This window comes from Esox lucius, chromosome 10 (genome assembly GCF_011004845.1).
Source record: "Esox lucius isolate fEsoLuc1 chromosome 10, fEsoLuc1.pri, whole genome shotgun sequence".
Classification (NCBI taxonomy): domain Eukaryota; kingdom Metazoa; phylum Chordata; class Actinopteri; order Esociformes; family Esocidae; genus Esox; species Esox lucius.
In genome coordinates, this window is record NC_047578.1 from 16,160,210 (window position 1) to 16,182,220 (window position 22,011).

The 22,011-nt window shown below is 46.1% G+C and overlaps 1 protein-coding gene across 1 annotated transcript in view; it reads right to left on the reverse strand.

Moving 5' to 3' along the window:
- pard6gb (par-6 family cell polarity regulator gamma b) overlaps nucleotides 1-20,508 on the reverse strand; it is a 31,966-nt gene extending 11,458 nt beyond the window's left edge. Inside the window, exons 1-2 of the mRNA XM_010873795.5 lie at nucleotides 20,178-20,508; nucleotides 12,985-13,207 (exon numbers count right to left, since the gene is read on the reverse strand). Coding sequence (XP_010872097.2) covers nucleotides 12,985-13,207; nucleotides 20,178-20,252 — 298 coding nt within the window. The 5' untranslated portion in view covers nucleotides 20,253-20,508. The remainder of the gene's footprint in view (nucleotides 1-12,984; nucleotides 13,208-20,177) is intronic.
- Between the last annotated feature and the right edge of the window lie 1,503 nt (nucleotides 20,509-22,011).

A 22,011-nucleotide genomic window follows, 5' to 3' on the forward strand; every position in this document is an offset into this window, starting at 1 on the left:
TTAATAGGGGGAAAAAAGAGACCAAACAGCAGACAGAGAGCTCCAGTTTCTTTAGAATAATATAACCAAGCTCTGGGAGTAAAGATGTGTTTTGTGGCCCAAAGTTGTGCAGCAGTCAAGGGTGGTCCACTGGTCCAAGCCCCTGCCTCTGGTACACATGTATGGATGTCAATCCAGCACGTTCAGCAAAAACCCTCCTTAGTATTAAAGTGCCCTGCCAAAATGCTGAAGGCAAAATAAAAGAAAGATTTGCATCCTATTGGATTTGGTTCACACAATATGAGATAACTTTGGTGTGTCTTGAGTGGATCCTTCATTTCCAGTGATCCAGGTGAAGTAATAGAGAACACTTAAAAACCCTTGATGGCTCAGAGCTGTACTCGTCATAGACAGCCTCAGGTACATCAAGTGCATCATAACAATCTGCCAGTAACCTGCCAGTGTGGTTTCCACCAAACAGACTTGTTGTGGATGAAAACCACTCATACATGACCTAGTGAATATTAAAAGGTACTTTTTGCTCTTCTCATCAAATGTTCAACGTAACCTATATTTTTCCATGTAAATGTTCCAGTAATGGTTAAACCCAGACAGGTGAAGATTCAGTAATGTTAGGTTAGTTAGGTTTTTTGTATTGGTCATACATAGATAGTTATGGTTTCAGTAATGTTAATACTTGGTTGAAGAGTTCACTGAACTCCAGAAGACATTTCCAATGAGACCAAACTAGACAGACATCCAGATGGGCAGGAGGAGGAGGGCCTGCTGATAAGCTCAGTGTACGGGGTGACAGTGGGTGCCTGGACACCAGATACACCCTCGGCCTGGCTGTCAGTGAGCAGAGCCAGACCTCCTAACCCCAACCTCCTCTCTAATCTCCTCAGGCTCTGGGTGACAACAAACAGGTCTGGAGAGAAGGATTAGCGCTGTACCCCCTGCCAATGGGCGCCCCCAATCTCCCCTTTATCCACATCCCATGTCTCCCGCTGACCTCACCTCTCCCCCTCACCACAGCCAGGCCCTGGGGAGTCTCACACTAGATCAGGTGGTGTCTCAGCCTGTCCAATCACAGTGGTCTGGGTTGACACACACCAGCCTTGTTCACTCCCCTCCCCTACACATGATCTGGTAAGGAGTACACCAACAGGAGATGGGATTGCAGCTTATTAACTTGTGGTCGCGCCATCAGTCAAAAGACGGAGTGAGCTATGAGTAACTAAGCTGCGGTAGGGAAGGTTGAGGATGATTTTGGAGGAGTAATTTCAGCCTAATTATGACAAAGCTTTATGATTTCATCCACTGTCAAAGAACGAATAAATTTGCTAGCGAGAACACAGAAAGAGAGGGACACACGGAGACAGAGATATTTGAGAGAGCGAAAAAGCAGACAGAGACATGCATAGACACTGTTGAAAGAGAAAGAGTTAGTTAGAAAGACAGAGACATATCTAATGCTGAAGAGGGCTTAATTCAACCACAGTAAAACTGCTTTAACTGCATTTACCCAACCTCAGAGATCCATCTCATTCTGTGGTTGGCAAGTATAATAGGAGCTTCAACTTACTGTACGTAAATCACGTCACCATAACAACACGAGATACTTAGCTAATAAGCTGCACATGTTAAGTGACACTGTGCAGAGAGCACATTCAGTACTTTAGACACAGAAAGATTATATCACTCTGAGAAACTCCCTTATTCACATTGTGCAACAGCCAGTGAGGCTGGATCCAACCACACGGGGCAGCATCACCTCCCCGCGAGAGGCTCTACGTCCCTGGGTGTTGTTGAGTAACCGTCATCCTGGCTGCGGGCTGGGACAGGCCCGGGCTGGAGCTACACCTGAGACAACAACCGGCCTGGCCCCGCAGCTCTGCTGCAACAGCTGAACCACCTACACCACCAGGCAGAACAGGCCGCGGATGACACAGGTCCTTCTTCCACGGCCACCCCGCTGACCGACACACAGGAAACCAAAGAGCTAAGACAAGCGGTAACAGAGGCAGTAGGTCGATCCGCGCACGCACAGAAACGCACTGGTGGCATACTACTGATTTGTGTCGCAAAGGGTCCCCTGAACCGCCGGTCATGAAAATACTATCCAGTACGTAGTGGTGGTTTTACTGGAGATTCAGAACTTCCATGGGGACCAGAGCCAAACTTCTGTCTGATAAACTGAAGTGCTTCCAGTTAACAATTAGTCTACAAATCAAAACTATTCAGATTGTCTACACTGGTCATGTGAGCTCAACGTTTCTCCTCCTCCTCATTTCCCTCTATAGTTGAACGCCAGTTCTTCAGCTAATATTAGGGGACTTAATGACAGCCCTCTGATCAGCAAAGGACCACATAAAGGTATGGGGGATGGTTGTAGAAGGTATTACAGGACTACACCTAAACGTTCATCGTTCATGCTCAGATCTGAAGCCTTCATTCATGAGGCCAATCAGCTAATATTTTGTGACTGACGTCTTTGCTGATGTTCTGCAGTCGATCAAACCCTCCACTGCCTGCTCACATTGGATGAGTGTCTCAGGGGTGGCGGTGGGGTGGGGGAGGTTGATTTAGCTGGGGGTGCGGCACAGCGACCGCAAGCTGGCTCATTGTTTTACAGCACGATGACCTATATCGGACTCTCCTCGGAACATGCTCTGAACTCGGCTTAATTGTTCCTTGCTTTTCCTCTTCAGCAGATTTGGCCCCCTCTACCCCACCGCCCGAAACCACCACCTTCTCTGGCCTGGATGCCCTGCTACAATCATGCGTTAGTCTGTTCATATTTTATCAACACAAAACATTGTCTGGAGATCAGAGGAACCAGGACTAAAGGCAAATCAGAACTGAACATGCCATCGCCATGGTGACGGAAAATAAAGCAGATTAACAGTTCCAATCCCCCTCCCCCCTAAACACGGAACCCGCTAAGTAATGTCTGATCCAGCGCTGTTCTCAAGGCGGACTGACGGAGCATTGAAAGCGATGGGAGCGCAGTGAAAGAGCTCGCAGGACACCCAAATGCAGTTCAAACTGCAACTGAGCCTTTCTAGGAAGAACCGGCCCACTTTTACACGATGTGCAGATGTAAACACAGAGAGACAGAGAGATGCCCTCATGCGCCAATTGAACCACTGTATTAGGGCTAATCCTGTTAGTTCACAGAGAGATTGAGAGAGGGAGGGAGGAGGGAGGGCCTACAGCCGGAGTCGGGCCAGAGCAGAGTCTGTCGCTTGGCTGGGTTCCACTAGAGACAGACACAGAAGCAGGGCTTGATCAGGGGGCCGCAGACTGTGTCTCCGTGACAGACTTGTGACTGAGGTCACACAGTCCTGGACTAGGTTGCTGGGACAAACATTTTGATGGCGGTGGCCGGCCTTGATGATGGTTTCAGGTGTCAGGATGTCAATAATTAATTGCAAGACAGATAAAAAAGAAAAAGAAAATTCTTTAGACAGAACTGTGCTCAATGTGGAAGAACACTGATAAAGGGATTTATCAATGATTCTGCTTCAACACTGAAATAAATGTAACTACAGATATTGAATGATATTGAATATCTGTAGTGGAGAAATCCATTCTTTTCCAAGCAGACTGTTTCATTTTAAATTTTTCTATCCTATATTGCTGTTCAAACACTAGAATTTCTTCTCCGTGTTAAACTGCACATCCTTTCCATATCATCAGCACGTCGAAGATGGGTCACGAGCAACATAGATCTTTTGAAAACCCACCACACCATCTGACAGCTCCTGTTTGTACTTCTGAAGCCAGTGTGTAAAATATTTTGATAGCTGTTGATTTCTCTGCCATCATTGCACATTTGCTCCTTTGCGAGTGCTTTCCAGTGGGTTACAAGCCATCCGAAGCTTCTTGTTGACACGGACTTCATCAGGCTTACCAACGAGGGATGTCCGGCACAAACTCAACCAGGTGTTTCTAATTCCTTGTTCCACTATCGTACTTCAAAGGGTGACCACGTGGACACAGACTTGGTAACTGTTTGTAACGTGGCCGGATGCGTCTTGGCGTGGTAAAGTATGTTGCCGTGTGGCGCAGATGAGGAGGAGAGGCCCTCCTTAGTAATTATGGACTCCAGGAATAAACTGTGACAGCAGGGATGTTAGGAAAACAAGCCGCCCGGCCCTGCTCCATTCACCCCTACCACTCTCTTCTCACGACTCAAACCCATGTGCTCACAAGCTGAGGGGAATGTTAAATGGGCCCAGAGACTGCGGCGCATGGAGTCGGGCTGTCTGAGAGGAAGAGACGGGTTTGGTGATGTCTGCAGCTCTACCTCAAGTTACCAAACCCAGCCCCATTCCACATTGACTGGGTACTGAACTCCTACGCCATTTCAGAATGTTTTAGGACACTAAAAACTTTTTTTGTTAAAGCAAACGTTAACCTTGATACAACCTTACTGCAACGCAGGAGGTAATATTTGACAACTGAAATAAAGCATGACTTTGTGAAATGCGAGTTGAACGGAATCTATGGTGTTTTCGGCACAGGTCCGGCACGTACCTTGCCCAGCTGACAGTGACAGCACTAAGGCCTTAACACAAGATGGCCTAGTTCTTTCTGAATGGACACCATAATCCCAAACACAAGCACATACTTGTGTTCACCACACAGAGACACACACACACACACAGAGACACACACACACACACAGAGACACACGTCAAGCCTCTGCATGTCTGGCCTTGTCATACAGTGGAACTGTAATTAGAGGAGCAGCAGACATCATAGAAGGCCTGTTGCTCCAAAACCCTAAGCTCTCACCAAACAGCATGCAGAGACACAGCATATACACTCAACACTTCCTTCCAACCAGGACCCATTTTAATGGGTCGGGCCCAGAACCCACTAAACACCGCCTGGCTGGGGCTATAAACAACGACAGGCCTGCTGGGCCTAAGACCGCCCCTCCTTAACCCAATCTAAACACACACACACACACACACACAGCTGTTCTCCTAACAGACTAACTGAGAACTGGACAGAGGAGTGGTCCGGTCAGGCAGATGTATCCAGGGTGTTTTGGGCGAGAGTCTGGCAGCTAGCAGAACGGGTTTGGTGGTCTGGTGATGGATCGTATGCCTGTGGAACCACCGCCATATCACTCGTAACAGGTTGAACAGGGTTAAACAGGAACGTTTTCAGAGTACGTGAGAGAGAGTCACACACAGAAGTCACGCGAGCATCCCCGGAAACGTGCTTGCGGAAGCCTACTCAGCCGAGGCCATTTTTAAAGCAGGGAGAGAGAACAGAAAAACACCAGCTCCCCGCTTGCCAAGCATAACAGACGTTTAGAGTTTAATTAAAGTGAACACTCCTCCTCCACGCCATGGATCAGAGGAAATGGGAAGGAGTACGTGGTGTGTGAGTATATGTATGTGTGTGAGAGTGTGTGTGTGTGTGTATGTGTGTGTCTGGATGAGCATGCTGGGACATCTAGAGCAAAGGCGACCAAAAAGGAGGCTTCCAGGAAGGAGGGGTCCAGGAGGAGGTTAATAAAGAAAAGAAAACAGGGCAGAATCCACCAACCCTCCTCTCCAACCATCCTCCTCAACATCAACACGAAGCGGGTTGCCTGGTTGTTGCCATGACGTCTAATTCTGTGCTCTTCCAACCCACTTAAAAGCCCACCAACAGGGTACCCAGTAAAACGCTGCCTGGGCCAACTAAACTACGAGGGCCCAGTGGACGGGAATAGCGGAGGACGGTGTCACTGAGACCCAAGCAAGGGGGTGGTTTTAGGGACAGCCCAAACGTCAGGTAACGGCCGAGCTACAACGGAGCAGGCCGTCAGAGGCGGCCAGACACAAAGAGGTCCCATTCCAACCAGGCACGTTGCTAACCCCGCATGCTGCTCCATGCCTAGCAGGCAGCCGTAGCTCCATCACACCCGACCACACACAACTTTTAACTACTTTGTCCTGGCCCACCACTGTAGCGAAGATAGACTTGGCACAGGCCAAGAAAAAAAAGAAAAAACGCACGGGCGTATGCGCGCGCACAGCCAAATAAAGACTAGCCAGGCCCTTAACAGCAGCTGCTATTAAACATATCAAAAGGGAGGTTTTTCCATTAAATAGGAAGGTGGTTTTTTTCTACTGAACATGAAGGAGGAAGTGATTTCTATATAGGATGGTAGAAGGTGTTTCTATTAAACCTATAGGAAGGTGTTTCTATTAAACCTATAGGAAGGTGTTTCTGTGAAACATATAGGATGGTAGATGGTTGTACATATTAAATATATAGGAAAGAAGAACGTGATTCTATTAAATGTATTGATGGGCAGCACTCACTGTTTTGAATGTTCATTTTGGGGCTCATGTCCAACTTCGTTGTACTCAATGCATTCTCAATGGGAGCTGATCAAGATTTTGTCAAAACTGCAGTTATAAGGCTTGGATACACAATACCATCTTGAAAGAAAGCATGTAATTATTAGCTAAACCTTTTGTCATCCTTTTGATATAATCAAATAGATTTTTGATCCAGTATAACATTAACTGGTTAGTTAATATTAAGTCCACCAAATTTTAGCCAGCTAATATTAGCGTTGCTACCCATTTTTGACTGATTTTGCTGACTAATGACCACAATGCTATATATCAAAGCGCATTTGATGATATGATAATTTTAGCAACATTGTTTTGTACTAAATGTTAGCCGACTTTAGCGATGGTGTCATTTATCCGAGTCCATATAGCTAGTGTAATTTAGACAAAACGGTCATTATCCCAGTTCAACCGCTACTGAATGTTAGTGACCATTGCAATGCAGTGCAAACCATGAATAGTACGGTAGAAGGTTTTTGTAATGAACATGGAGAAATGTACAAGGTATTTGTATAAACAACCTGTTAGTCAGTTAATCTACAGCCAAACAGTGTCCCCCCTCCTGTTAGTTATTGGTCTAGCATGGTGCTATGACGCTCAGGTTGTTCCCCTTCTGGATATAGCTGGATTAGCAATGATCCAGGCAGAGAGGTCAGATGTCTGACAGAGGAACAACAGCAGAAACTGACTGAGTGAAAAACCACAGCCAACAGCAGAGTGCACTACACCTACAGTGGCCTCCCTCTCTCCCCTACCTCTGCCTATCTTTTCTCCCGCTCGGTCTTCAGCTGTCATTCTGTCAGCTTCAGCCCTCATCAAACAGATGAGAGGAGCCCTGACGGTGGGGAGTGGGGAGGTGAAGTGGAGGGGGCTGCTCACAGCTGGCCTTCTACTTCTCTTTCCAAGCGTGCGTGTGTGTTTGAAGCAACGTGGACAATTCTCACACATGTGGGCCTGTTTCATAACCACTTCTCCCAAACAGAACCAGGCTTTTATCCCTGCACATCTTTCAGCTGTTCTTTGATCCGCTCTCCTAGAGGATAAAAGTGGACATAGAACAGCTACAGCATGAAAGGGGAGGCTTGCTTGCAGTACCACGATGACATGAAATGCATCGCAAAGCGGAGAGGGAGATGGTCAATAACACACTAAGTCAAGTGCTTTCAAAAGGCCAATAATTACACAAGGGGCTGCCTATACAGCGGCGCGGTGGTTGTTTGTTCCATTAAGCGACATCCAGAGGGGCCAGAGGAGAGAACAGCTGACGCATGGCATCAATAAATACATTGAACCAGTCAGAGATTTCATGAGAAGACGATGTGGGAGGGGCGTCGCCACTTTTGCCCCCCCCCCACCCAGGTTGAACAGTGACCGCAGGGCAGAGTCGGGTCAGGGAAGTGCAAACCACAGACAACACAGCGTTCCTGTCAGTGTGAGTTCTCAGAAGCCCTGTGGTCATGAGGTGGACCAGATGTTGGGACAGAACGTTGCGGTTGGCTGCCGGGACAGACAGGCATAACAACACCGGTTTAAGAACGGACAAACGTGTCGACAGACTACATGGTGCAGGGAAGCTATAGGCACGTCTTTCCTCTTATCCAGTTTGACATATAGCTAGTGCGTTCATCTCAGGATAGCCAGGTGAGACAACCGCTGCAGTCATACTAAACACTGTTCTCAATGAAGAAGTTGGCTTTCTCCACCAACACTTTCGATTACAAGCGCACATTTGCTTTTTGCCTGTGGGTGGGTGGGTGAGGGGTCCCATTCAAGATACCTCTTCGAAGATGTTTTGCAAGTTGCAGGCCGATATAATTAGTGACAAACCTCAGAGGGGCTGCACCTGAGGTAAAAGTAGACATGTGTTGCTAACAGACAGCCTTATGGCAAGGTTCCAACATATCAGACTACAGTACAGCAAGTAACAAGTCAGTCATTCTCGTTTTACAATAAGACATCCTCATGCGAAAACAATTGCCACAGATGATTAACGTCAGATGAAACTAAAATCTAAAATGGCAGCAAGAATTTCCTTTCAATCATGTTCGGATTTTGACAGACATCGGCTGTTATCTCAGAGGTTATTTGTCAGTCATTGTCTTCTGTATGTCTTTAGCTGGCTTATCCAGTCTGCAGTCTGGGCTGTCAGTCCCAGCCCTCTGTGGGGATTAGACTTGGATGACTGGCGTTCTACGACACTCTGACAGGGAACCATAACTGCTTTGTGGAATACCCTCATACTGCTTGTTTCAATGTTTTTCAAAGCACTTTGTTCATCAATGAACAAACATAACAAAGCAGCCAATTCACTATATAAACAGTCTGTCCAGTGCCTCAGAAAAGGATTCTGGTACAGTGTGAATTACATTCCTCTATTCATAGCATGCCAAGCTTTGTTCCTGAACAACAGATTTCTGCTTCAAATGGAGTTTATATTTACAAAACCTTCCCTGAACAAGGGGAAAACATTTCAATAAAAGGTCTTTACAGTGCAGTTTCTTGTTATATTGGTTGAACTACTGTACCATTGTAGGGTAACTGAGAAGGTTACCTTTGGACAAAGCTTTTCTGACACCCACTTACAGTACGTTTATACTAAGTAGATGACATGGACACTGTTTTGGTTTGGCTAACACGAATATCTGATCCTCCAGTTTCCACAGGTGAGTTCCCAGAAGGTTACTGACTTTATGTTCCCAAAACACCACAGAGATGACCTTGGCCTATATCATCCACCACCATGTTCCCAACATCCCATTATTTATTTAAACTGGGGGTTTTACAAGAGGTCTTCTGTTTAAAGTTTAGTCTGTATTTGGCACTAGCACTGTCTTCAGAAACACATTTTCACAGATATATTTTTTACTTTGGCTAAAGAAAGTCTGCCAGATTACAGTAATTCAAAAAGGAGGATTCTGACTGGCACAATTATTCATTCTTAGCACTGTTGGAATCGTGTACACAGCAAAACAAGCAATGCTTTGATCCAGAACAAAAACACAAGAACCTGACTGTATATCAAAACATTCAGACTGTTAGTTCATTGTGGGTCATTGTAGGTGAACCACAGTCACATTTGCTGTACAAAACAAAAACAACCCATCTGTGCTTTGCATATCATGTATTGTCTTTGTGGCGACTTAATTTCTATATTGACAGCAATTTCAATGAATTTGCATTGTGTTACTGATTAAATTTTTCCCAAACCCAAACTGTAGGCAGTTCTTCCAGTCTGCTTGGGCCCAACTGAACGTGGCCAGAGTTGGGCTGCAGGGGCAGATGGAGGCTGTATCTAAAACAGTCTGAACAGCTGTAGAGCCCACTGAATACAGTTACATTTTGGACTGAAAAGCCCTAACCCTGAATTACCAGGAAGCCCAGACAGAGACAGAGCTCCACCACTGTAGAACCAGGAGACAGCGAGAGCTCCACCACTGTAGAACCAGGAGACAGCGAGAGCTCCACCACTGTAGAACCAGGAGACAGCGAGAGCTCCACCACTGTAGAACCAGGAGACAGCGAGAGCTCCACCACTGTAGAACCAGGAGACAGCGAGAGCTCCACCACTGTAGAACCAGGAGACAGCGAGAGCTCCACCACTGTAGAACCAGGAGACAGCGAGAGCTCCACCACTGTAAAACCAGGAGAGAGCGGGAGCTCCACCACTTTAGAACCAGGAGACAGCGAGAGCTCCACCACTGTAGAACCAGGAGACAGCGAGAGCTCCACCACTGTAAAACCAGGAGAGAGCGGGAGCTCCACCACTTTAGAACCAAGCGACAGAGGGAGCTCCACCACTTTAGAACCAAGCGACAGAGGGAGCTCCACCACTTTAGAACCAAGCGACAGAGGGAGCTCCACCACTTTAGAACCAAGCGACAGAGGGAGCTCCACCACTTTAGAACCAAGCGACAGAGGGAGCTCCACCACTTTAGAACCAAGTGACAGAGGGAGCTCCACCACTTTAGAACCAAGCGACAGAGGGAGCTCCACCACTTTAGAACCAAGTGACAGAGGGAGCTCCACCTCTGTAGAACCAGGAGACAGAGAGAGCTCCACCGCTGTAGAACCAGGAGACAGAGAGAGCTCCACCGCTGTAGAACCAGGAGACAGAGAGTGCTCCACCGCTGTAGAACCAGGAGACAGAGAGACCTCCACAACTTTAGAACCAGGAAGCCCAGACAAATCTCCCCCACTGCCGGAGTCAGGCCCCACTTGACTGGACAGCAAGGGTACAATCACACCCACACGATTCTCAGAGGCGATTGGTCTAGCCATAATAAAGGGCCTGCTTTCCACTACTCCTTTCCTCCTACACACAAACACTGTTGTTTCTCCTGCTCCATTCGCCTGTTGTTTCATCCCCCGTTCCCAACGTACCACACACAAGAATGGATCGTTCCAGAGACGCCCACGCTCTTTGCTGTCTTAATACTGTTCTGAAGAAGCTTATTAGTCGAGGCCACTGCTTTCTCATCTCTGCAGTGTGGAAATCAATCTTCAGTTTAGCAAAGAGTCGTGGCTCCGGTATTGGGAGCAATATATTATGTAAGAAAATGATCCCAATTTCTCTGGTTTTAGTGAAAAACAGAATGGCCGGTGGGGAAAGATCCTTCCAGCGTTGTCCATCCTACCACCTCATACAGTAACTGACTGAACAATGGACAGAGGCAGCACGGATGAAAGCCAGCTGCACTGAAGCGTGTGGCTACTGACTGAAACGCACTGAAACAGACTGACCCTCAAAGGCAGGCCATGTTACATATCAGCGAGTGAGTGAGTGAGAGAGAGAGTGTGAGAGTGAGAGAGAGAGTGTGAGAGTGAGAGAGAGAGTGTGAGAGAGTGTGTGTGTGTGTGTGTGTGTGTGTGTGTGTGTGTGTGTGTGTGTGTGTGTGAGAGAGAGAGAGAGGTAACAGTAGCAACAAGGTCCCCACACTCACCCGGGGGAAGGGTGAGATGGGGGAGGTTCAAATTAAACCAGGAGGAAGTGGGACCTCTGCGAACCAGCTTCAGTCCCCCAGTACTCAGATCAGTCATTACCCAGAGATCTGAGGGTCTTAGTGGGGCCCTGGGCGGGAGGGGAGACCGGCATCAGCACCTGTGCCTTCAGCACATCAATCGGCCCCTTCTCACGGCACTGGACCGTGTCGGGGCTCTGGTGATTCCACCCACACCGGCCCCCGGGGGGGGGGAGGGCTCGTCTGACTCTACGTCCACGCTTGATTAGCTGGGTCAGAGGTCGTGTGGCGGGAGAGAGAGAGGTCTCCGTGAAGTGACAGGCAGTGATGAGTTGTGCTGTGGAGGTCCATTGTCAGGGCTTCTGGAAAAACGTTTTGCCATAACCGCTGACGCAAAAACATGTTTCATAAAATACCCTGGATTGATTTATCGAGTTAACTTGCTCTGTTTAGCCTAATAAACCCTTTCTGCATTTTCACTCAGACATGGTCGTTTCGGAGCTACAGCTTTTTCAGCCTTCACCGAGTGTGAGGTCTTGCAAAACAGATAGTTTGAAAACCATGGCTGGCCGTGCCAGCAGCACCGCTGTGTCTGTACGGTCAGTTAACCAGATGATCCCTACGGCATTAGAACAGGATCAGCGGGATACGAGTGACAGAGTCGTGACTCAGAGTTATACTGCGAGCCGGGCTCGTTCCAACTACTAACTGACTAAGGCCGGCATTGTTCGCCGGGTGGTCAGGTGACTCCACGACAAGGCGACTGACGTTGGTGCTGGTGAATGCGCTCCACACAGTACCCTGGTACTGCCCGGCGCTGCTCACAGAGCCAATTTACTTACAGATAGGCAGGCAAGGAGCAGGCTCTTACAAAGACCTCAGTACGATGAGAATTATGGCCTCCAGCGAAGTTCAATGCGCGGCTTCTGAACACTGACTCGTCGCCAGAGCAATTCTTGGGGAAATTCCCTCACTACTAACTCATTCTACTCGCCGTGACTTCAGCTCCGGCGCATTACGTTAACATCCTTTGTGCCAGACATGTACTATGACGACACCCTGCCTGGTTCGGCCTATAGCGTTGCAACCACAGGGAGTATTAACATACTGGAACGACGCGCGCTGGGGCCGTACACAGGCTAACGCAGCCAACAACCCGGAACATTCCACTGAGGATTTCACATGAATGGCGATGGATTCATTTGTATGCCAGTCTGGCTGCTGTACGCTCTCCATGCAGATCCCATGCCCGGCGTACTGGTGAGAGAGGCCTCCGCTGGCCTTGTGTACGAGGGGCGAGACGGGCTCCCATTCAGCATCTAGGAGTGTTGTCTTTGGATGAGCAGCGCTCGGCTTAGTGCTACACAGCGAGGAGCCTCTCATTCACTCTGGGCTTTTGTTCTCAGTAATGTCTGGTATGTTAGGAGACTGGCTCCCACTGACCTGTTTTCTGGTGGCTGCATTTGCCTGCAAGCATTTCTCATTTATATAGCACACAAGACTGAGCCGTCGACACCGCCCCGCGACCCCCCCCCACCCTCCCAGCACAGCACACACACACCCCGCCCCCTTGTGTGAGGTAAACATTAAGATCCTGACAGCTAGCAAACAAACCCTGTTTGACAAACACAGATCATGTAGAAGCGAAGCATTGAGAAAACCGCCAGGCTTGTCCTCACCTTGTCTCTGTATGAACACCCGGAGCAGCGGGTGGGCTGTAGACACCGCCTTGCAGAAGTTGTCGTCGTTGTTAATTGGCAGCAGGTCGCCGTGGACGTCGGCGTAGCCAATCATGACCTCCATGTTGGCGATGCGGTGGACGTGCATGATGAGCTTATAGAACTCCTCAAACTTCCCCGGTTTGAAACGGTCCACAGAGAACCGCCGGAACTCCGCGCCATACTGTGGAGGGGGGGGGGGGGGTCAACAGTAATGACTTAGTGAGACAATTTAGAAAATAACAGATTCATCTGACCTTACGGCCACGTGAAGACATTAAAGACTTCAATTTCAGCACACTAAACATACCGCATCTGAAAATTCAATAAGAAGTCTCTTCCAATATGAGGCTGTCACAGGACTGACCGCCTGCTCTTACAGGACCTGGTACCAGTTGTTGCAACAAAACAAGGACAATTCTATCATACTTTCTTTTAAATATATTTTTTTTACAGTTTTACATTGTTATCTGCTAAGCCAGGCTGGTTCCAGACAGACTGCATGTGCACCAACTGCAAACATTTCTCAGATGAAGCCCGTCCATAAACAATAAAGCAATGTTTGAAAAGTTGTGCGCAGGCCTACACAGCATACAGTTATTTCAAACTAATTATAAAAAGAAAAAAAAAGAATCATAGTTTCATTAAGCGCCTGTGTTTTTTGCCATGTGTTCCCTATTAGGCTTGGCTACAAGTCTGAGATTAATTGTTTTATACTGTTAACATGCAAAGTTGTAAAATAACAATGGAATTAACAAAGATAAATCAAAGAAGGATTGCTTCTCACAGCACACACAACGGTCGCCAAAACTAAGGAGAGGACATTCATGGACAATGAAGTTGTGCGAGCAAGACTTGAGTTAATACATCAAAAAAGGCAGTTCTATAACCTGAAAATACAATGACAAAAAATGGAAAGGCAGCAGTTTTCAAATGAGCAGGACAAATTTTTTTTAAAAAAAGAACAACCCAATGTTGCCGGTCTCTAGCCTGCAGCCTGAAACGTTATGACTGAGCTCCAATGATCCGTCAGGGCACGCAGACATCCCTCTGTAAGGCGGCCCTCCAATCTTACACTTCCAAGGTTAGACGATGTTCAGCCAAAACACAAACAGCAGACAGAAACATTCCCACATAATGTCTAAACGAGTAGATGATTCTGACCTCCACAGACAAGCAAACCTAAGTAAAAACCCTTTTCTCAATGTAATGCCCGAACATCCACTGAGTAAAAATACAAATGAAGGCTGTATTGCTACAATGTGACATCAACAACCCTTGTCTATGGTTTACCACACTGAAGCCACCAGGGGAAGTGAAGCTTTAGATTTACCCAAAATGCATCCTTATTTGGTGCATGACTATGCACCAAGGTCCCTGGTCAAAAGTGGTGAGGCGCCTTGGGAATATTCCATTTGGGAAACAACCATGGACAAAGGAACAATGCAGGTGAATGAGTCAACTGTATGATGGCCCGGCCTGATGAGACGACGCCAGAAGACAGACAGGGTCTCTTCTCTGGGTAACATTACCGGACGAACAGACTGCACACCCACAAACACACTGGGCCTGTATATCACCAGCTGGGTTTTGTCTCTGACAAGAAGTTCTGTCACATTACAACATGGCTCTGTCACAATACAGCAGCGGAGATTTGTGGATGGTGGCACACTGTGCTGTGCTATAGTGTTGTAATTATCTGCTCAAAGAGAAAGGCCCGCCCCAGACTCTGGCTGTCATGCAACCTGTCATTACAACGTGAAATACGATTCCCCGGGGAGCCAGAGCCATGTTGGTGAAGACAGCGGTGAAGATGCCAAGTATGTGACCCAACACGCACTGATGCCAGACGCGCGCACACGGACACACTAGCGGACAGAGTCAAAGTTGCATGCGCGCTCGAACACACGTGCGCACGTACATTATGTTCGGTCATAAGTTTAATCATCAACGTAACCATTTCATCTTGTGAAAACCACCTGTGTTATGTTTTATTTTTTTCCACTGAACAAGACGTCAGCCTATATAAAAATATTTGTATAAAAAGAGGTCAATGTATTTCTTTTTTTTTTTTTTTTTTTTACAAGAGGTCAATGTATTGAGTAGCAAAAGCAATAGCACACAACCATCATGATGTGTTAACACCCAGGGTTTCACACCTGAACACGACCTAAAGGCTATCAGCCAGCTACAAGTCTGAACAAGAGTATCTGCTACATTCAAATCAAAACCTGAAAATAATCTATCCCAGTGACAAAGAGTACCTCCTCCTCCTCCTCCGCCATGAGTAGGTTAACGGGTCCAGACAGGTACAGCCTGCATTCACCTGGCTCCTCACACTGACTGACGTGGAGGCTAGGATAAGCACAGTTAGTCAACGGCCTCTCTGTCTTATCACAAGTTCCTCCAGCGTAAATGCCAAAATGTATCCACTTAACCAGCAGATAGAGTTTGCATTGAAATGTAAATGCCGGCGGTTGAGAGATCAACCGGTGCTGGTGAGGCATTGGTAGTAAGGGAGATTGTAATATGAATATTATAATTATTGGTGTAATGCACAGTAAGAGGGAAATGTACTTCCTCCATCACCAATATGTTGCTCTTACCCGGGTGATGTACACCCCCAGCAATTTGTGCCAGAACGCTCAGCACTCATCGGGTATGACGTGACAAATTATTTGGCAATAAGTACAATTATTAAGCAGACATGATGGGAACAAGACCCGGTTGGGAATTTAGCCAGGACAATGATTTTAGTATTTTTTTTATGAAGCTACAGTCAGGATGTTGGTTTGAGGTCCCATCAGAAAGATGGCACCCTACCCAGGGCAACGTCCCCGTCACTGCCCTGGGGTTTTGGGATTTGATCTTAAGACCAGCGGGAGTAGTGTCCCCACTACCCCCCTCCATCACCCGCTTCCAGCGGCACATTATGGTTTCCCATCAAGGTCCCGACCAAGACAAACACTGCTTAGCTTCAAAGGGCCAGCCAGCCGTGGTGCCATAACCATCTGTGAGAGACGAGATAAGCTACAATCATACGGCATCTCTTTAACTTCTCTACAGATAACACCTGTGACCAGCTACACAGCTCCCATGGCAACACAGCTTCTCTCTGAAAAGACCATGGCTTTTCAGAACAGGGCCAAACAGTAACCCGCAATTACCTTTCCATCAAACCATGGCTGGACAGAGTTTCTCTGGTGAAAAAGCTACTGATAGAAGCCTTGGCTCTTTCTGTTTTTGCCTTATCAGTAGACCATAAACAGCTCCCATGAGAACTTATTCCCTTCTAGGGTCAATGAGAAACGGGATCTACTCTGAAACGGTCTATGACATCACCAGGAGGGCGACTGATAGAGAGCCTCACAGAGATAGTGCAGAGAAATGGTGCCTGACTGGTGTCACACTCCAACAGGCATGAATAGAACAATGACGGTGAGTTCCGAGGTTATCGCAAGACAACACAGGTTGACTCATCATCACTACAATAGGGTGCTCTGGGACGCCATGTTTGGTTACCTAGCCCAACCCACTATGACTCTCAACATCTAGTTTCTTCTAATAAGCCGAGTTTGAATTTCACAAAGAACTCAGAACAGAAACTGTTTACAGTATTTCCCAGCTGGGTAGACAGGAAGCCTAAAGCAGCCTTAAGTCTTCTCATAAGTCGCCTAAGACCAAAAACATTGTCTCCTGTCAACCCAGACAGACGGTTGCATTCCAGTCCAGGTATGAAATACCGTTATACTCATTCTGAATTAATGCTGAAAACCCACTCCATCTGGGACAATTAAAGAGTGAGTCACATATGCATACACTTTACTAATAAGAACCTCTAACAAAACAGAGGCGTAACAGAGGAACAGCCTCAGCAACAAAGAAATTAGAAATCCCTATCAGTACAAACCTGTTTGGATGTCAGGAGGAGGCAGGACAAAACAAGGGCTAATAGTAGCAAACAGATCTATACTCATTGTAGGCAGTGGCAGTCGCTACCATTAGGCAAGATAGGCAGCTGCCTGTGGCCCCTGTTTGACATTCACATAAGAAATTGCCACCAGACAGAGGTTAAGAAAGACATTGATTCAATTCCATCATGTCGCTCTTCTAACATCCCGCATTTTGCTTACAATGACACCAATGTTGATTGTGTTGGCGATAGCAATAGCGACAGTGCTGCTGATCACAAATTAGCAAGGTTGATTTCTACCCACTCCTGGCTTCTCAAGAAAGCTCAGAGAGTCTAGTGACACAGAATAAAATGTCTGATCCAGGTATATGTGGCCCTCCCAGCTGACAGTTAAGGAAAGGGGCAGGATAGTGAGAAAAGGAAGGTATATAAATGCACTTGATTGATCATGAAACTGTACACTTGGACAGAATGGCTATATGTGCTTCATGCTTCACTGTAGTCGTAGCTTACGTATCTATCTACCCTGCAGATAATTATATTTAAACTATTCTACTGAAAGGGGCAGGAAAGCAAGTGTCTTTGGAAGTCGAAGTTCCATTCAACAAAAAATAAATGTGTATTCAAAATGTTGCCGGTATGGCTTTGATAAGGACAATAGGCAAAAAAAAATGATGTTGGGGCCTCAACCAGTCTCTGCCTAGGGCCCCCAAATCTCTAAAACCACCATTGATTGTAAGCTATTAACTTATATATTCCACTCAAATGGCTTTAACTACACCCTTTCATCCCATCCCCAGCCAGTCTGTTTTTTAGGCACCTGGCACACATTCCAGTCTCAAGTTGTATTTGTCAACAAATACAGTGCATATCTAGGCCCTCACGCATATACTGTACAACACTCCGATATACTGTATTGCACTCTTTAAATTTTCCTTGTCTCCTGGTCCGTTTAAACTTAGGAGGACATGAGGTCTTGGCCCACACCTCCTGAGTACTAGGCTCTAAAGACTTGTTGCTGCCCCTGTCCAAAGTCCTCCTGGCTGTGTTGCAGATCAAGACGATACCTGAGGATTCCATCTGGTCATGCTGCTGACCATTCCCCCCTGGGTTGTCCCTGTCCTTGTCCATCTGGTCATGCTGCTGACCATTCCCCCCTGGGTTGTCCCTGTCCTTGTCCATCCCCGGGTTGTCCCTGTCCATCTGGTCATGCTGCTGACCATTCCCACCCGGGTTGTCCCTGTCCTTGTCCATTTGGTCATGCTGCTGACCGTTCCCCCCCGGGTTGTCCCTGTCCTTGTCCATCCCCAGGTTGTCCCTGTTCATCTGGTCATGCTGCTGACCATTCCCGCCCGGGTTGTCCCTGTCCTTGTCCATTTGGTCATGCTGCTGACCGTTCCCCCCCGGGTTGTCCCTGTCCTTGTCCATCCCCAGGTTGTCCCTGTTCATCTGGTCATGCTGCTGACCATTCCCGCCCGGGTTGTCCCTGTCCTTGTCCATTTGGTCATGCTGCTGACCGTTCCCCCCCGGGTTGTCCCTGTCCTTGTCCATCTGGCCATGCTGCTGACCTGGATTAGGTTTTATAGACTCTGGACACAGCCCAAATGCATTTCAATATTACAACTTGTACTCTTAAAATGGTCACCCAGCACAGCCAGTAGTGGACTGGTCACCCCTCCGAGCCCGGTTCCTCTAGGTTTCGTCCTTAATTTCAGCCCCTCTTAGGGAGTTTTTCCTAGCCACTGTGCTTCAACACTACTGTTGCTTACTCCTTGGGTTTTCAGGCTGGGTGTTTTGTAAAAGCACTTTGTGACAACTGCTGACATAAAAAGGGTTTTATAAATAAACGAATTGATTGACAACTACATTTATGCTTCACAAGAATTGCTTTTTTAGAAACGATTTTTTGTAAACTACAAAAGGTGATTTTTGAAAGTTATCTGGTTGAGAAGTATTGTGGGTCAATGATGTCGTTAAAGTAGGGGCACTCAATGAATGCCCTAGTAAACAAGGTTCGCATTGGTTGCATTACGTTCTGGAAACAGCCCGATTCACCCGCAACACTTAATATCAGCAAGTGACAGGTATAAACAGCCAATCAAATAGCGGGGCCACATTATTACTATGGGATTTACAGGGATGCAATATGTATGTTTCCCTAAATTATTCTTGTATGCTCTTGAACAGACTTGGAGGTACATTTCCTCAGTTAGGTTGGTCTAAAAGAATGTGGTTTGAAGACGTAAGTGAGGTTAAGCAGCCAGGCACTCTGAAGCTACAAACCCTTTCCATTTTTTAGGTGATTATTCAGTACAGCCTTGTTTCCATTTCACCGAACGTTACACTACATTTTCTTGTAGCCTACTAAATGCAGCCCAGCTTTCCCAAAGGTAGATTCCATCATGTTTACTGTACGCTCACCATGCTCGAGTCAACCAATCGTCCCTCCCCCTCTTTGGCTATGCTTAGGTAGCCCAATGTTTCCCGCACCCAGGTCTTTATCTGCCTTAACGAAAACTTGCTTGAACAACACATTGTATTTAAAATAAATTATTTCTTAACTATGCATCATCACTAAATAATGTCATCCTTGATGACAACTTAACCAAGCAAAGCTGATTTACCCACAGTAACAAAGCTGAGAAGGTCGATAATCCCTCACCGCTTTAAACCGATTACCTTTACGAGCAATAACTAGAGGCATTTAATCGAACTCCCTTAGATGTCAACTTGGTAACAGAAGAATCGAGTGGCAACAAATGTTGCAAAAAATATATGTTTCGACTATACACTATTAGGGATGTATTAGGAGTATTTCCTTCGAATGGTTGAAGTTTAATGTATTCATCCTACATGCAAAACCTTTTTCTATCAGTATTGGTATGATTAGTCCAAATCTTCAACGGGGTTTCACTGGAAGTTGTTTTATGAAAGTCGCAGTAGCTTTACCAACTAGCCAACTTTGGCTTAATTTTTAAGAGGTTTTTTTGCCATAGTACGTGGCAGGTTAAATGTAGTAAAACTGTTACATTGGCTGTTGTCTCCTCCTCGTCTCAATTTTGCTTAACAAATCCAATTATAGCCCATTCATATAGACTGCACTACTCCTTAACGTAGCTTTCGAGAGATAAACAAATTCTAGAGCATGTGAAGTAGCCTAGGCTAACTATTTAGCCTACTTCAAAGAAAATAGTCGTGATTGTTACTAAATGTATCCCATCGATTTGGCTAGTCTGCTTACCTTGCTTTTCACTTCAACCGCGGTGCAATTTAAGTATTGCAGGGAAGATTGTGATTTATTAAAACTCCGATTCATTTTTGCAGTTCCAATAAAAGTTCACGCGCTCGCCCACAGAGAAGGGGCTGTTTGGTTCTATGTCCAGTCTCCAAATCCCTTAGTTCCTATTCGTTTCGACAGCAAATCTGCAGCTTTCGTTAAATTATTGGAACACCTCAGGGTCGTGCAGTGATTCGCGATGCATTGGAGAAACTACATAGGGAAGAACATGAAACAAAATGAACAAATCGGCGCCTCTGACTTGGGGGAGTGCGTTAAGTTTTCAAATGACATCATCGAGCATATCCATGGACCTTTTCAGTTTCAGCCCTCATAAAATAGCGGTCCTCCAAGACACCAGGGGACGCGATGCCACTCCTGTCTTGATAGTTTTTTTTAAAGGCCTAGAGCCTTGAAACGAATTAATCTAAATGAGAATACTCTAAAAATAGCCTACAATTTATAAATCATTCAGCACTCACTGAATAATACATTCTATGCCTTCTTGTCCTACTTAAAAAAAAAATTGATGAAGAATTCTGAAACTGTACCAGGGTGGTCGAGATATAAGCTCTCTCTCTCTCTCTCCGTCGCTCTCTCTCTCTCTCTCTCTCTCTCTCTCTCTCTCTCTCTCTCTCTCTGTGTGTGAGAGAGAGTGAGAGAGAGAGAGAGAGAGAATGAATGAATGATAATAACTATATCGGAATGAATGAGCTTTGTCTGCAGGTTACTGTGTCCATTCTGGCAGCATCGAGACTTATATAGAACCAAACCGGTCCAACCCAAACATCTGTTCCCCTCTGTTCTGCACTGCTCTGCTTCAAGCTGCAAGGTGGTGGGGGTTCTGGCTACCCAAACACTGGTGTTCACACCTTGCCAAAACGGATCGTTCCTACTGGGAAAAATGCACATAAGCACTTAAATTCATTAATACCAACTAGGAAACTTTGGAATGATTTCTCAATGCAGATCTTTACAATCTGCAAACACTTCAAACAAGTCACGCACAACTGAAACCACATACTGTAGATTTGTTTTAATAGAATAGCCTAAAAGCTTTATTATAAAACGGATGGTTGACCTTGAATGCCGATTGACCTAAGAGACTTGAAACCATATACCACCGCTCTAATTGCCTTGGCAACTATTTTATAATAGCTGTTGGGTTTGTGGTATATTGCCAATATACCACAGCTATGTGCACGCCGCAAAGATCAAGAGCAGCTTTAAGCCATGGTATATTGGCCATATACTACACCTCTCCGTTCTTAATTACAAATTACAAATAGATTACCAACACATTTAGATCAGGAAAACGTGGTGTGATTTCATACCCATGGGATACGGGTACTGTATAATATCAAATCACTTTTTAATGATTAAATCTCTTTTTACTGCTCTCATTTAATTAATTATTACATTAACTAATGACGTGTAATATGGTGATAACGGATATGAATGATCTGAATCGGGAGGCCCCATTTTTGTGTAGTACATTACACCATTGGCTATGTGGCTTTACCAGAGTTTGGGCACAGGCCCAACCGAACCGTTTCTATGTCTGATAAGAACTGTTAGCATATGTTTGCATTCTAGAAATTGTCAGAGGTAGTCACTAGCAAGAAACAAAGTTTGCAGGTGAGGTGTTTGACTTGAATACTAGGTGAATGTTATCTGTCTAAGTTCTATAATAGGCCTAATTATTATCTTGATATGTAGTATTATAAGTATAAGGACCGACCAGATATTAACTATATCGGATATAATGCAGTTCAGGCTCATATGCTCCATCCCCTCT